At 37.2% G+C, this 17,421-nt stretch overlaps 1 protein-coding gene and 1 non-coding gene across 2 annotated transcripts; one reads left to right on the plus strand and one right to left on the minus strand.

Annotated features, from left to right (window-relative positions):
• Positions 1 to 623: 623 nt before the first annotated feature.
• Positions 624 to 5,147, minus strand: LOC145787153 (uncharacterized). Its single transcript, XM_082598885.1, has one exon. It carries the CDS (start codon positions 5,145 to 5,147, stop codon positions 4,212 to 4,214), a length of 936 nt encoding a protein of 311 aa, XP_082455011.1. The 3' UTR covers positions 624 to 4,211.
• An 11,951-nt stretch (positions 5,148 to 17,098) lies between these two features.
• Positions 17,099 to 17,170, plus strand: Trnad-guc (transfer RNA aspartic acid (anticodon GUC)). Its single transcript has one exon. It is a non-coding gene; the product is annotated as a tRNA-Asp (tRNA).
• Positions 17,171 to 17,421: the final 251 nt, after the last annotated feature.

Raw genomic sequence — 17,421 nt, forward strand, 5'->3', positions numbered from 1 at the left:
TTGACCATGACCAAGCATCGGGTACTCTACCTCCATTTAGCTTGGTTCTAACATCACATCTTCTGTCGCATTTGTAATTTTGATAACTTTTTCCCCTTTTGCAGCCATTATTTCTTCAATGTTCTTTTTACCTTTGAGGTCACTAAACCAATTCAAATTGTCTGCTATAATGTGGTTGTTAGTGCATTTGGGACAACGGACGATAACCACACCATGGTGGTAAGCTTTCTTTGATATTTGCTTCATAGTTCTTTCATTACAAACTGTGCATGTGAATACAAGCTGGTAGTGTGTTGACGGTGGTATTTCACCTAACGTCTGTTGTTCGTGTGTTTCGGCCTTGCCATTGTCTTTGTTCTCACAATCGGTGTCCGTAACGCGTGTTTCATCAGAAAACTTTCGACAGATGTCAATTCTGTACACAAGATTCTTTTCTGAAGATTGCAGCTTACTCTGGAAAAGGGCACTGGGAGTGGTGCCACAGATAACTGGATTGGGGCAGATAGAATAAAACCTTGCTGCGCTGAAACAATTTCTCATTGCAAAAGTTCTTGTAGACAAAACTTTGCCAAGAAACAGCGAATTCATACTGAGAATTAAATAAATATAATAATAACTAAACCCTGAAAATATAAACCTTGTATTCACGCATCAGCAACGACATTTCAAAATTATATTGGCAAAGAAATAACAATATAAAAACAATTCTTGCCAAAAGCAAGAATTGAAATAATGATATTTGGTTACTAGGTTGCGATATAAGCGATGCTTTCGTTGTCAAAGTATGGCGGAGTTTCAAAAAAATCGTGAAAACTTCCCCCTGATACAAGCAATAACCATTAACCAACTGCTGAGCTCTTGAAATAGGGCAGAAGCAATGTTCACTGGTGGCTGGCTGTAGAACATGCAGAGTTGATGAGATCTTTCAAGCATGATAAACTTTGGTACGATGACATAAAAAAACACAAATGACTTGTTTCCACCCAGGAATTACAGTCTGCTACTATTCGGGGAATCCCAATTCGGAGACAGCCTTTTTCGGAGATTTCTAAAATCTCACTGTGGCAATTGTGGCATCTGTTTGTTCAAAGAAATTAGCTTTTAATAGAGGTTAATCAAATAAAGTCTCAGCGAAAATGTCTCAACTAAAGTTGCTAGATAAGCTCGATATCGTTGTTAGATAACGCTACAGCCTATACCTGCAAGGTATCAGCTAATTTACATCTACCGTACCTCACTGAAACAATAACTTTCTCGTTTGCATGAGTATAGGAAGGCAAACACAAAAACCGCTTACCAAATGATCCCTACAAATTCTCTAAATAAACAGAAGCAGTCGCTGGATTTAAGAAGTCACAAAATCGGTTTTCTCCAAAAAGGCTGTCTCCTACTTGGAATTTCTCCGAATCGGATTCTCCAAAACGGGCCATTCCGCAGGTATTAGCCTACAACACAGCTTGCACAATAGCGTCATAGATTCCTGTCAAACGTTTCATGACATAAAAACATAAATCTACAACAGCTTTAGGAGAAAAAGGCGTATGATTATACAGTATCAATGTACTCACGTACCTGCAAATTGTATAAATCAACCCAATAGCAGTTCTACAAATACGCCAAACTGACCACAGCAATATAACTTTTATGCTAGCAGTTAGATAATGATAAAAAAAGTTTGAACATCATTCTACTACCAAAGTAACATTGATTATGTTACCACATTAGTAGAATTACTGTCGAGTATCACTGGCTCACTAAAGATTTTTTTAATTCTAACACTAAAACGTGGTGCCTTTTATGATAACGACATATCATACTGTATGATATTATTGCTGCATTACTTTGGGAGTAAATTAAATAGTTTGTAAGTGGTCTTCATAACAAACAGTAAAGGTGGGCACTTTTTTGGTATTTGTAAAACGACTTTCCAATTTAAAGTTTGAAAAAAACGACTCGTTTTTGGAGATTTTTATGGCAACAATGCGTGAAAAAATCAAAGCAGAAATCATTCGACTATTGCTGGAAACATCAAGCCACGTTGATACCGACAAGTGACACCAAAACTTGTAACGACTGCGAGGATGATATTTTTGATGAGTTGGTTCTATCATAAGAAACGTCGATACGGAAACAAACTTCAATGCTGGAGGACGTTTTTTTAAGACAGAAGCAAGTCCTTGAGCTTTCCCACTGCCAATTTAAAACGTATGTTCAACAAATACAACATTCCCATTCGCCATTCCTTCCAGTGCTGCAGTGGAAAGACTTTTGTCGGTTGGAAAAGACGTGCCGAAGCCAAAGCGGACAAGACTCAGAGATTTGCGTTTTGAAATGCTCGATTACTCGTGTTTTTGAAAGATGCGTAACAATAAATAATTAAATATCACCTAGAACGTGTTTATATAACAACGTTCAAATGACCGATAGCAGTGCAAACGAATGACATCATTCGTTTTTGAGATCATCTTGACGTCACAAAGTGCTGTGTCAAGTTTAAGAGAAAAGTAGTGGGAGAAGTAGCGGTAGCGCGCGCTACTTTTAAAGAAGCGAATGCCCACCTCTGACAAAACAGTAATGGGTGAAAATATCCTCGATAATTATTTCCCACAGTAAATCGTTTTTAATTTTTTTACCGGGAAATATTTACCAGGCGGAATTTATGTCAAAGCAAGCCGTGTATCACATTTTTTTGTGGAAGCATTTTAATACTGTACCAGGTTAGTACTTTTTGCTGCTAACAATTCAGCACAAATGTATTAGGATGATACATTTGCGTAGTAAGGATCATTTCAACTGGCTTGTTTAATGATTATACAAGTAAACCACATTAAAAACTAAAAAAAACTAACATAAGCAGCAAGCTTTTGTCTCTGCTCAAGCCATGTTAAGTTATTGATCCAGCTGTTGTGAAGAATTGGTGTTATCTCATGCTTAGTGAAGTTCAAGTCAATTCGGCCTAACACTATTCATATAATCGTAGACTGAAACTTTTTTTTGGAAAAATAAAGATCATTATCACTATAATTTCGAACTGTTATGCATAAAACAATAGTTCATTATGTTCATTAATGAATTTGTTGTACAGTAAAATAATTTGTCAAATTTAATACCACCAAGACCAGTGATGAATTAGGCAAACTGACTTAATCATGCAGACAGACGAAACTTTCACATGTTTTATATTCAAAGAATATTTTCGCATGTTAATGGAACGGCCCGTACTCTTCAGATTAATGTTGTGCTATCTCCACCACGCAGTATTATCACCAGGGTAGTTTTATGTTGGTCTAAAACAGGCTGTCGAATGTTTATGGTACTATAGAACAAAATATTTCCGGTATTGAAAGCTGTTTAAACAAAATATACCGGTAATTGTTTTGGTTTAAAAAATTCTTTAACTTAACTTTGACAAAATTATTTTTCAGCAGGCCTCGCACGTAGTTATAACCAATCAAGTGTATAATGTGTTTACAATAATGATCATTATGATTATAAATGATCATAAATATTTCTATGAAAATATCAAAATAGCATCGAAATTCTTCATACCACAACAGCTGTCTGACAAGCATAAATTCAACAATCTAAAGCTCAAAAAATAGCACTGGTCTACACGATTTTTCCGGTATGAACTTTGAAAACTGATTTAGAGTAATTTTGGGGTGCTGAATCCGAATCCAGCTTCTGATATATGCTATCATGTCAGGTTTTTAAGATATGATTATGATATATACAACAATTTGTTACTTTTGCTTGAAGTGGAAGATTTGATGTTGCGTTTATTGCATTGTGTTATATGCAGAAATCCACGTCATGGGGTGCAAGAATAGCTGAAATACACCCACGTTCCACATCTACAATTTGGATATTTATTTGTTTTAGTAGCAACATTATTAACAAAGCAGTTCTGACAAACTAAAAGGAAAACTAAAAGTATAACTAACCAACTCTTTGTCCAATTGCATTGCCAAATTTTCCACCTTTGGCAAAAATAAAGCATTTTTCTTACCATATATATCATATCTGAAAAATTTGATGCAGCAGGAAAAATTTCACTTCAGATTCGGATTCAGCACCCCAAAATTACCCCAAGCCAGTTTTTAAAGTCCAAACCGCAGAAAAAAATTCTTTTTTGTAAATCAGTGTTACCAGACTGCACAATTTGATGAACGTTTAAAATATTATAAAATTATATCAGAGCAAAAACAAAATTAGGAAAAAGCATCTTTTTCTCTCCAATCCAGCAGATAGTCATCATCATCAGAACTACTCTCAGAATCACCATCCTTTGATCGAGTTTTTTTATTTGGCACTACATGTTTACTTTTACTTAAAGTATTGTCTTTTTTATCACAAAGTTTGTCCACTAAATGATAATATTGGATTTGAGAATCAATTTCATCAATTTCTCTGTCGAGATGACCAGTCTCTTGCTCTTCATCAATAATTTGTTCTGATTGTCCCGTTTCATGCTGCACTGCTCGTTGGAAACTTTCCCATTCACGATCCATTTTATCAGCAGGTGTTTCTACCCCTCGCATTTTAGCATCAGTTTCAGGATCGTCAAAGAACCCAGCAGGTAAAGAAGTTTGTGTGTTTGGTTTATTCTCAGCAACAGCTTTACTGGTCCCTGCTGCTGAAGCATTGCTGTCAGAAGCTGCTGGAATAGCAGGTGGTTTTTCTTCATCAGAAGATTCTGAATCACTATAAGACCCAGATACAAGTGGGGTGGCAGGAGTTCGATTTTTGACAGGTTTAACTTTTTGCAGTTTAGCTGGTGTAGGTTTTGCAGGTTCATTTACAATTTCCACAGCATTTGCATAAGGACGTTTTTTGGAAACTTCACTTTTGTTTTTAAGTATTGAAGTGTTGTTTTGAGGAGGTTGTAAAGAAACTGCTTTGATTGTAGCAGCTTTTATAGTGTCGGAAGTTGCAGAATCAATTTTAACACGTTTAGGTTCATGATTTTGTTTCAAATTTATTCCAGCGATCAAAGGTCTTTTCATTGAAGATACAACTGCACTGCTTTGAGTTTTAGTAGTCATGCTTCCATTTGTTGATTCTCTGCCTTGTTTATTTTTCATATCCTTCATCATTTTTCTTAAATCAGCTTGCGATACTTTTGCTTTTGCTTTTTTGGATGGCATGGTGATTTTAAATATTGTACCTGATAAAAAACTAATATACGGCTTCTGAGTCAATAATCTTCAATATCGTACTTGACAAAATGTTCTACAAAATAAATTAAAAACTATATGTATATCAATATTATTACAACTATCCTATTTAACAACAGGCTAACTTAACAAGAAAGAAGCTACAAATACTGGCACAAAGATATCAACGGTCATCATTTGCTAACCGTAAATTTTACTGGTTGGTTGTATGAACAAAATGAGCTTGTAATTTCATTTCAAATGCTTCTATGCCACAGCAGTTTGTATACTACTGTAGCCTATGCCTTTAGTTTTTGTATTTTTCTTTTTTTTTGTATGTGATTTGAATATAGATATTCCTGTCTGTTGCAAATAACTAATAAATAAATGATTAAATAAGTAATAGAAAAAGGGTGCAACCTAGTTCGTACCTTGAACCATTCGTACAGTCAGTTCGTACCCTGAAAAGATCGAAAAAAAAATTTAAAAAAGCCGAAGTCGCTGATCGCAGTTTAATAGCACAAAGCCGAAGTCGCTGATCGGAGTTTCCTCAAACAATTTGAAACAAACTCGAGAGTTAGGGTGAGCGGAAACTGCAAAAAAATGTTTGCGGAAACTGCGATTAGCGAGGGTTAGAGCATAGATTACTCTATGCTTAGAGTTAGGGTAAGTGGAAACTGCAGTTAGCGGAAACTGTGGAAAAATGTTTGCGGAAACTGCGATCAGCGAGGGTTAAAGCATAGATTACTCTATGGTTAGGGTAAAGGTTAGCGAAAACTGTGGAAAAATGTTTGCGGAAACTGCGGAAAAATGTTTGCGGAAACTGCGGAAAAATGTTTGCGGAAACTGCGATCAGCGAGGGTTAGAGCATAGATTACTCTATGGGTAGAATTAGAGTGAGGGTTAACAGAAACCGCAGACATTTTTTTGCGGAAACTGCGATCAGCGAGGGTTAGGGTTAGAGCATAGATTACTCTATGGTTAGAGTTAGCGGAAACTGCGGAAAAATGTTTGCGGAAACTGCGATCAGCGACTTCGGTTTTGAGCTATTTTTTCTTTCGATCTTTTCAGGGGGAAAATTTTAAAATGATTGCGGATTGCGGAAACTGCAATCAGCGATTTCGGCTTTTTTTAAAATTTTTTCTTGACCTTTTCAAGGTACGAACTGATGGTCCGAACTGTTCATGGTACGAACTAGGTTGCATCCATAGAAAAAATATTACCATGTTAGATTAGTTAATTTTTTTTAGTCCTGGGCAAAGATCAAAACCCGGGTGCAACCTATTTAGATCAGTTATTCATTTTCATTGTAGATATGATAAGCCGTTAATTTTTTGTTACTTCATAAGGGCTAACGTGTGTATGGTCGAAAACGTTTGTAGCTTATAGTTTATGTTCAATTTTAATGGATTATGTTAAATGCCGTGTGGTTGCTTGGTTGTATATGTCTGTGGTTGAAGAAAGTGACCTCTTTACCAAAATTGTATATATACAAGAAAGCGAGGTGCAAAACAGAAACTTCAACAGAACAAATCTTCAAACGTTTTGGTGGAAGCAAATGGAAAGTTATCCTCTTATTAGAAAAGTTGCCCTTGAAGTTCTCATGCTATTCGTAACCACTTATTTATGCGAGCATGCGCTTTCTATAATCTATAGTATTCTGGTGGATGTTAAAGCACAAAAACGAAACCGGCTTGCATGCAAAAATGATATGAGAATGACTGTTTCCGAGACAAAGCCTTGAATCTCACTATTGGTCTCAGAAAAACAATAACAGAAGTCTCATTGATACAAAGATGTGGCTTGTTACTATTAAATATGGTAGATTTTTGTTTTTGTGACCCAGGAAAATTTGGGGTTCAACGAAAGCTTGCAGATTAGCGTAAGGGTTCGGCAGGTTAGTAAAGGTTAAGAACCACTGCTCTATGATTAGGATAAAGGTCAGCGGAAACTGCAGGAAAATGTTTGCAGAAACTGCGATCAGCGAGGGTTAGGGAGCATAGATTACTCGATTGTTAGAGTTAGGGTAAGCGGAAACTGTGGGTAGCGAAAAAATATTTGCGAAAACTGCGATCAGTGACTTCGGCTTTTTTTAATTTTTTCTCTCGATCTTTTCAGGGTACGAACTGTTCAGGGTTCAGGGTACAAACTAGATTGCATCCTCCAAACCCTAACATTATTCCTAACTCTAACCCTTACCTTAACCCTTCCTAACTTTAATCCTAACTCTGGCAACACATGATTGTAACCATGGCAACAAGTGTGTAAAAATAGCCACTTTGATGTTTTAATGCAGTGTTTTATCTTTAACTTCTGGATTTATCACTTTTACAGCGCAATGGCTAAGTGAAAATCAGCAATCGGATAAAATCAATGTATATTATATAGGCAGTGGCTATTCGACCGGCTCCGGTCTTTGAATCTGAAACACTATTTGACCGGTCATGACGTATTTTTGTTCTCTTTCAAAGCAAAAGACGAGAGGAGAATAGCCACTGCCAATTATATATATACGAAAACAGGACAGGAAACATCCATAGAATAGGCCTATGGAAAATATTCCGACTGAAAAATATCCACACACAAAATATTCTTGAAATGCTGTGGGCCCATTGACTAGCCTACTTATTAAAGAGGATATTTTTCTAGAGAGGAAAAGTTTTTAAATAACTATTTTCCTGGTGACATTTTTTGAGTGAGTATTTTCCAGTCAAGATGTTTTCCAATAATTATATGAATAACCTATTTTCTGTATGTATAGATTTTTACCAAAATTCAAAAAATCAAGTGAGGTAAACAAAAAGTAGAAGAAGGTTGATGTCTATTATTGCAAACTTGGGCCTTGTGGAATGTTGGGAAAAGACAAACCCTTAAGCCTCAATTGAGTTAGATCATCAGATATCATCATTTCATTCCATCCATTCCATCACCCACCAGGACAAGAAACAATAACTTAAACTGGATATCAAATCTCAATCGTCTTAGGCTACTGTGTGATGTGCAGTCTAACCATAGAAAGAGCTCAACACCTGCTCTCCTGGGCCACATCGAAACGGGCTTTTGCCTGAGGATGGGTTTCTTTTAGGCAGTGGCTATTTGACCGGCGCCGGTGTTTGAATCTGAAACACTATTTGACTGGTCATGACGTCACTATATATAGGCATTTTTTTCCTTTTCTCTTTCAAAGCAAAAGACGAGAAGAGTGCCTATATAAGTTCTAAATTCTGCAGTTATGTTCAACTGATTCGGTAAAGCGTAGGATAAGTCTCCGGCTGGTGCTCCAGAGGGAATGAGTTCGATACTACGCGGAAGCGTTCTTTTATTTTTTATTTTTAACTAAATTTTGACCCGAATTGACTCAATCGTTAGGCTGTTGCATTTTTGTGGTTAATTTTTAATTTGAGTACCCGGCAGCCCAATTTTTTATGTCTTTTTTAATTTTCTAGAATGTGAGAATTTCTCTGGGTAATTTTCCGTTTGTCATAAGAGGATGTGATGCAGTCTTCGAAATTAGCCTCGGCAATCGGCAATTGCCGAGGTGATTGCCGAGGCAGATGCATGAATGGCACATTAGCTTTGGCAATAAAAATGCCGAGGCCACACGAGCGCTTGTAAGGACCACAAGATTACAAAAATAACCTTAATTTTCTTAGACCACACCAGACTAGGAGGTTGATTCAATCTTACTATTGCTTGATCTTTTTATTTGGGTTACTTTCTACTTCGCCGGCGCTTAGACATGTGCCCAGCTGGGAAAATTGAATCTTTCATAGAAATATCACCCTATTTGCATTGATTCAATGCCAGTAGACGTCAAATTATGGTAAGCAGTTACTCCTTATCGCGCTTCGCCTTCCGTTATCTCGTCCAGCTGTATCAGAAACGATCGCGTCGCTTTCACAACGAACCACACAACATCAACAGATGTCGAATACATGTATATAAGTAATAGGTTAAACCTTTAGAGTGAGCTTTGTTAATTGCGGTTTGTGATAGATGTCTGGTTCATGGACTTCTAAATATACTACTATTTAGAAGTCCATGTCTGATTGCATAACAACAACAGGTGCAACTTAATGCTCTAACAATGCTCATGTGAATTATAAAAAAAGTTTGCAACCTTATAAATACTGGCTTAATTGTTACGCAAAAGTTATTGTTTCATCGAATGCTTGTTCTTTACCAGTGTCATTGCCAATATAAATCATGGTAAAGAAAGATACAGTTAAAAAGTGGAATTTACCTGCTATAGGTTATGAAACAGAGGGGACCGAAGGAAAAGTTAGTGTAGTATTTTGCAAAATTTGTAAAGAATTTATGACGGAAACAAATCGGAATTAGAAAAGCTACGGGGCCCAGTTAAAAAAGTAGTAACCAACTCATGAAAAAGTTCCAAATGGCCCATTTCTTGGCTTTGAACAATAAATCTTTCAAATTTTACAAAGAACTATATAAATTTGAAAAAAACGTTTTTAATGCTGACTTGGGAATTGGATACTCTACTGATAAAGGCTTGTAGATAAATGATTCATTTTTTATCCAACGCATTAATGCAAGACGAGGTTACTGTGCCTTTAAACAGTAAAAGCAAGCAATATTTCAGTACTTTGTATGATGGGTCGTCAAATGCCAAAACTATGGACAAAAAAGAAGTTTTCGTCATTAAGACGTGTTCTTTGGGAAAACCTACCTGTCACGTGCTATCTGTCGAGGAACCAGAGGACCGTAATGCGAAAGGTTTGAAGGATGCATTCGACGAAGCGTATTGAAGGGGAACTTCAAATTTCCGAAAAACAGCCGACTGATAGGCATTGGGTCCAATGAGCCAGCGTGAACAAGGCCGCGTTCAACTTGCAAAAGGCAGAAGTAGGCGATCATTTGCTTTTAATGTTATGCATTGACGAAACAACCTCATCCTCCGATGCAGCATCTGATGATTCCGATTCTGACTAGTTCTTTATCAAACAGTATTTGTGTTGCTCGCAGTATTCCAATTGTGCCGAAATTATGTTAGTGTAAACGTAAATCGAGGCAATCTTCTCGCAGGGAGCTATTAATTTGTTACAGGCACCTGGTTGAGGAATTAACGCTAGTTTATGATAATTCAACGTCGCTAGATGTCGAATTAATGTAAAACTAATGTAAATTTCTTATTGGGCGTTGTTGTTACGCAATACAACCGGTCGGGAAAATTAAATCGATTTGTGCTGACTCGAACGTTGAATAAACCCAAAATTAACATATTTCCCCCCGCCCCCGTGAGTTATTTAACATGAATTATCGTAACAGCGTGCGTATCGCATTGCTCGCTTTATCGCTACTTTTGGTATTATTACATCACAACAAATCAAACAATGCGGTCTTGATAGACTACTTTAGTATATTTTTCGCTTCTCGTTTTACATGTTGTGGTAGCCTACAATTTTTTCGTAATAAACGTTCACAGCAATTGCCGAGGCAATTTCAACTTTTGCCTTTTGGCCTCGGCAACGTTTTTGCAGAAGTAAAAATATGCTAATTTCGAAGACTGGTGATGTGACCGTGTTTGCCGAACGACGCATTACATTTTTGCGTCGTTCGGCAAACACGGTCACATCCTCTTATGACGAACGGAAAATTATCCAGAGAAATTCTTAAATTCAAGAAAATTAAAAAATAAAATTAAGTAATAAAGTTAGAGTTTTTAATTTTCTGGAATTTGAGAATTTCTCTGGGCAATTTTCTGTTCGTCATTACATTTTTGCGTCGTTCGACAAACACGGTTATATACATCCTCTTATGACGAACGGAAAATGACACATGTATCAGCTATCCATTCGTATAACACCCGACGTTCAAGCTCCAATTCGCTTTATACTAAACAGGCAAATACCCAATTATATATTTCAAAAAAGTTTAAAATGCATGGGAATCAAGGTATGGGACAGTTTACCTCAAAATATGAAAAAAAAAACATGAAAAAAGGCTTCAAATTTTTCAATAAAATGTGCAAAAAACACTTCTTCAATAATCAAGAGCTATAAAAACGACATCCACTACCCATTAGCGTAATTTTTTTAAAAAATTTGACGAAATTAGGGGTGCTCCAAGTTATCTTATGAAAATTGTCAATATAAGCTAATCAATTGAAAACCTGACCGATGGAAACTGTTAAAACAAATGACTCAATCTAATAGTAAATTCAACCATGTTTAATCTATGTCATGAAACGTCGAATCAACATAAAAGATAATTTTGTCGTATGTGTAATGGAATAGACTGCAGCGGTATGTCAAACGATCAGATAGAAATGAAAACAAGTATTACATGCGAGGCGAAAGTGATCTTACATTGAATATTGAAATATATTCGACTTTAATTTGTTCACGTCTGCTTTATAATGCGGCTTGCTATAAATTAATCACATCCAAATTTGTTTCTGCGGATTGTTGTCTTGGAAACAAACTCCGTGACAAGTTCTTCCATGTTTAATTTCTCCGCCAATTCGTGATGACTACCTATAACGGCCAAATTGTTTAGTCGTTGTTGCGTTTAAGTGCTGCGAAGGTAGGTCTTCAAGCGTCGTAATAACGAAAAGGAACGTTCGGCTTCACAGGAAGAAGTCGGCATAACAATGTAAGTTATCAAAGCTGCATATATATTTGGCATTATATCGACCATTGACGGCTGTGCAATGAATTTCTGACGTAGCGTATTCACTGTCACAATATCACCGTCACGTTTGCAACAAGCAAACCATTGTTTGCGTTCACGCAGCAAATCCTTGCGTTCCCAGTCACCATCATAAAATTTGCTTACTTTTGTAACATCGACTTCTTTCATTGTGGGATTCTCTAGCACAGTGGTTCCCAACCTTTTTGTTGTCACGGACCCCTTTAGACAAATTATTAATTCTGCGGACCCCTACCTAAGTTTTGCCTGAAACTCAATTAACATACTATTGACTAATGCAAAGAAATTTATTTTCACGCGTGTCAGTTCAATCACAGTACTATTGACTATTGTAATATGCTACTCAACTACTGTAGGCGACGGTGTCATATTGCATTGCCGCTGTGACTCCTGCAGCAAATATCAGGTTAAACAGTTGCTCAAATAAGAAAATGAATGGATTGTTCAAGAAATGTCAGCAGTAGGCTATTTGAATATTAAGGTGACCCAAAGTGCCATGCCGAAACTTTCAACGTAAGCAAATTTAATGAGAGGGCTGTTGTTGCCTTTCCAGAACTGAACTGCGGTTGAGTTTTTGACAATGCAACACGCATGTCATCTTGAACGTCCACTGTCCAGTCGATTTCGATGTTTAGTTTTTATTGTAACAAGAGCTGAGAATCCTACCTCGCAAATGTTAAGTGGTTTTGAATGGTAACAAAACAATAATCGCTTGCTTTGCCAAGAATGGGTAGGTTTGCAGTTGTGAGCACCAAAATTCTTCCACAGTTTTTGAATGAAACTCAATGTGTATTAACTCTTTTGATCTCAAATCAATTAGGTCATCTTTACTGAGATCGTCATCGCTAATGTTGCTCAGGTCAAAAAGAAAAGGATTTCGAATCCATGTTTCAACTTCGTTCGGCAGGTGTTCCAAATTAAAATAACGTTGGAATGAGATTTGCAGGGTTTCAAGTGTGCGCAAAATTTTTCTCTCATAGAGATCAAAAGAGTGCATTCTCTTTGAGTTTCATCCATCAAGATAAGATCTTCTAACATTGGAAAGTTAGCGTAGGCTAATTACCTGCTTCCAATCTGCGTTTCCAAACCGGCAACTTGGCTAAAAACACTTTTTCAGTTGCATCAATTATTGTCACACCTGGTCCTTGAATGCCACGATTAACATTGTTAATATGACCGAAAATATCGGCTAAGTAGGTCATGCCGTATAGAAAACTTTTACTCTCGAACAATTTTGAGAGGGAACTTCCTTTTGCTTTTAAAAAAGTTGATGCCTCATTTTTTAGCTGCAGTCGTTTTAAAACTTCTCTAGATAACCAACGTACCTCAGAATGATACAAAAGTACTCCGTAATCTGACCCTACTTCTTGACAGAGCGCTTTAAAAGTACGGTGGTCTACAGCTCTGCTTTTGATGAAATTAACGATTTTCACGCAATTCGTCAGAATTTCTTGGAGACTTGCTAGTAAAGTTTTTGATGCTTTGCTAAGGCGTACCTGTGCAAGAAGCAATGGGTAACAACCACGCGAGGAGCTTCGTTTTTTACTAAACAACAAATCCGAATTTGTTCCTGAGCATAGCTGGTGCTCCATCCGTGCATATAGAACAAAGTTTTTTTCCCAAAATTCATCAAGGTAATCACGGACCCCCAAATGCTTTCTCACGGACCCCCAAGGGGTCCGCAAACCCCAGGTTGGGAACCACTGCTCAAGCAGCTCTCGTAGCAAGTCTGCCATTCGGTATGATGAAGAAGGGAAACGGCTAACGATTGCATCTGACGCCGTTTGCCGAATGTTTTTGTAGACGTTTGAGTAGAAAACAGCAATTTTATTCGAGCCAGACAAATTGTTTTCTCTCGAACGGCACTTCTTGACGCAGTGCGCGTGTTTGTGCTTAATTGTTACGCAATAGTACAATCATGTCTGCCTTTGATATGTGTGGCGCTACGTGCTGTTTTTTTTTTTTCGCTTATTTATCGGTCATTGACCGATTTTTTAGCAAAATGTCCGAAAAAAATATATAGTCAATTCACTATGACCAAAACTGACTAAAAATGACCGAAATAAATAAAATTGACCGAATTTTTTCAAGTCAATTCGGACAAATGACCGAAAAGTCTCAGCGAAAAAAAAAAACCCAGGCTACGTGCCACACGCAAATGTAAAACACTGAAAATATTGCGCTTTGGTGAAACGACTTTCAAGAAAGAAAAAAAAACGATATTTAGGAATGCAAATTTCCATTTGAATCGGTGTATTTTGTATGCAAACCAGGGCCCAGGGGTGCTTTTGCATTTATGTTGTTACCTCAGATTTTCATTTTGGGGTGCTCAAGCACCCTTCGCACCCCTGAAATGACGCCTATGCCACTACCTGACTATGTTAATTGTTATCATTTTTTGTAGTATCTGTATTTGTTTTTGTTTTTTTTCTGTTCTTCCTTCCTTCTTCTTTTTTGTGTCAATTTGCTACAATTTTTAAATACGCAATACTTTCGTATAACTATTTGTATGAGAAAGTGCAGACTCGACGACCTCCTACGCCTTCAGGGCTACGGTCTTTCGCACTCTCTCATTGGATGCACACTGTCAGTTTTTGTTTTATGTATGTTTCGGCGTTTCGCATCCAAACAAAAATAAAATGACCATCCATCCATACTTGCCTTCAAATCTAAAGCAAATGATGCAATAATGTGACTTTTACCACGATAGCATCAACTTGGTATAGAAATCAGTGGATGATGCAACATCAGGCCTCCAAATTCCGGCGGTCATGGCGGACATGACCTTCCGGAATGACCTCGAATGTCTGCCGAAGCCGACTCATTGGTCGGTCATAAATGACCGCCGCAAAATTCTTGACAAAAATAGAGCTAATGCATCAAAAATATATTTTAAATTTGAATTGTTACAATTGTTTGTTTAACGCGAACAAATACGGAGCTGAAACAATTAATAGTACAGGCAATTGCTTTAAAGATCACATTAGAGTGGCGTGGTTAACGAGCTGATGGCAAAAGTAGCCATTTTTACATCATTTCAACGCCTTGCAATGTTGCCTTGAAATAAAGTTGTCTGAACTTTTCGGCAGGATATGTATTCTAATTTTGACAATGAGGATTATTATGTTACATTGATCGTTTGTTAAAAAGAAACGTCACAGAGAAGCAAGTCTCAGCTGGGTTCCGCACGTGCTCAGGCAAATGTGGCGACCTTATTCACGCTGATACTGATAGAAATAGAATTTCTGCACAGAAGGGAGGGTGTTAGACTAACACTATTGTGTTAATTAGTTAACACTAACACTATTGAGGGCTAACACTATTGAGTCACTAATGCGCATTTGTCTGGACGGTCCTGAGCTGGAGATTTACAACCCCGCGCCGGCAGTAATCGCTTGGCACAACGATTCTATAACGCAAAAACCACGGAATAAGTGATCGTAGTTGCTTTTGTAATGAGGAAATTTGGATTGTTGTTTTCAATTGTGTTTACTGCGTCATTACACGACTGTCATTAACGCACTGATTTATTTGCAAGCAATCTGCTCCAGTATACTTCAGGGTCAGTTAATTAAGCCATCAACCATTGCAGAGTTATTTTGTTGTAGAAAATCTTCTACAAACACGACTACACAATACTGTAGTGTAATTTTGTGCAAAATCTACGTATGCAAAAAATGTCCGGTTGAGATATTAAATGTCCGCTGAAAGGGCCAGTCCGGTAGGACATGCTTGACCGCCGGAAAAAAGTACAAATTTCGAGGCCTGCAACATCCAACTTGATCTTGAAATTAATGGATGATGCAACATTCAAGCAACAACAGCCCTAGTGCATTATTTTATTGAGTTATGCATTTATGCAAGCATGTACTGTGAGTGAGACACTTCATTCGTAAAAAGTAGTTTTGAGGTGAAATAAGCATGAATCTACCTTTTTTTGCATCTTTTTTTAAAAAAAACCAATAAAACCTAAAAAAACCCGGGTTTTTTTAAAACCTGGGCGGGTTGGGCTTTTTTAAAAAAACCTGGGTTTTTCTCAACCCTGATATAGTGACGTCATGACCGGTCAAATAGTGTTTCAAATTCAAAGACCGGAGCCGGTCAAATAGCCACTGCCTTTCTTTTATGTCCGGTTTTCTTTCTCCATCCTATTATTATTATGACTGCTCATCCACATCAATATTAGAACTGGCAAATTTAATCCACAACACTTTTGGGCTGTCATTCATTACTACATGTGTGCTTCTCTCTGTTTTTGTTTTATTTTTTGCTATTTGTTTTTTTGGGTTTTGTGGCCGTGCTAACTACTGATATATAGCCTACTACATAGTTTTTCATTCAGGCACGTTTTAAACCTTTCAAAGTTTTTCTACCTTTTCCCGTTCGTTAACGTGCTGGTAGGTCTATATTGATTTTTGTTGTTAGTATCTTTTTCGTCCCGGACGCGTTAATGACGAAAAAGAAAATGATTGAGATAAAAACACTTTTGTCTGTTGTTTCAAAATGTATTTTTAAACTTACATCACTAATTTAATTGTCTCTTAATAATGCTAAGCTGCAAATTCTATGTCACATTACTGAAATACAGTATTTCCATGGTCTCCTATGTCTATCTACCATTGCCTCCAGCCTGTGTGCTCACTGCTCTTGCTCAGTGTTTTGAACTTTTGATGTGCTCTTTGCAGTAGAGTTGCCAATGCTAACAAATTATAAATTTATCAGTTGTTGTTCAGTTCAGTTGTTTTTTTTATTTCTGACCATCATATCAAAACAATACACGTCAACATAGCAAAGGTCAAGAAAAAGGTAGAAGCGACAAAACGCGAACGTTACAACGTGCTTGTGATCGAAGTAAGTTATTGAGTTGAAAAAAATTTGGCACGGTCGCAACACCTTCAATTTATCTAAGATCTTGGAACCCTAGTCTAAACTCTAGATTCTAGAATGACGGCTTCAAAAAGATTTCACCAAAAAAATTACATTGGAAATAAGTGAACTCAAATATTAGTACAATTAAACAGGGTAAAACCAAAGATCAGATAAAATGGCACCCGTACAAAAAAATTGCAGAGCGATTGTTCAACATTAATGCCTCCCATGCTTCAAACTTACTGTTACTTAAATATTGTTTTTTTTTCGTTGTGATGGTCAGAAATAAAAACAAACTAAACTGTGGTAACAGTGCTTATCTGGCAACATTGCTTTGAAACTTGATCTACAATACATTATTGACGGGATAAAGCACATAAAATTGACGAGTGTAAGCGTAGTCCTCGTTAGTATAGTGGTGAGTATCCCCGCCTGTCACGCGGGAGACCGGGGTTCGATTCCCCGACGGGGAGGTTCTTTTGTCTTTTAAGGCCGTCTTATTCGAAGATAGCTTATTCGAGGGACTTGGTTTTGAATCTTTTCTCGTTTACTGACCAAACCTCGCATATCGCAGGTTGTTTTGGTAGTTTTGCATAGTCTACCGGTACTTTCTGAGGCCTTAACCACTGACGCAGAGTGCAGTGTTCGCTTCTTGTTGTCTATCAGCTATTCCATCTACCAGGTGCCTCTGAATGGAGAATAGTCCTGAAATGTGTTGCTCAAG

This window comes from Aplidium turbinatum, chromosome 2 (assembly GCF_918807975.1).
Source record: "Aplidium turbinatum chromosome 2, kaAplTurb1.1, whole genome shotgun sequence".
Classification (NCBI taxonomy): Eukaryota; Metazoa; Chordata; class Ascidiacea; order Aplousobranchia; family Polyclinidae; genus Aplidium; species Aplidium turbinatum.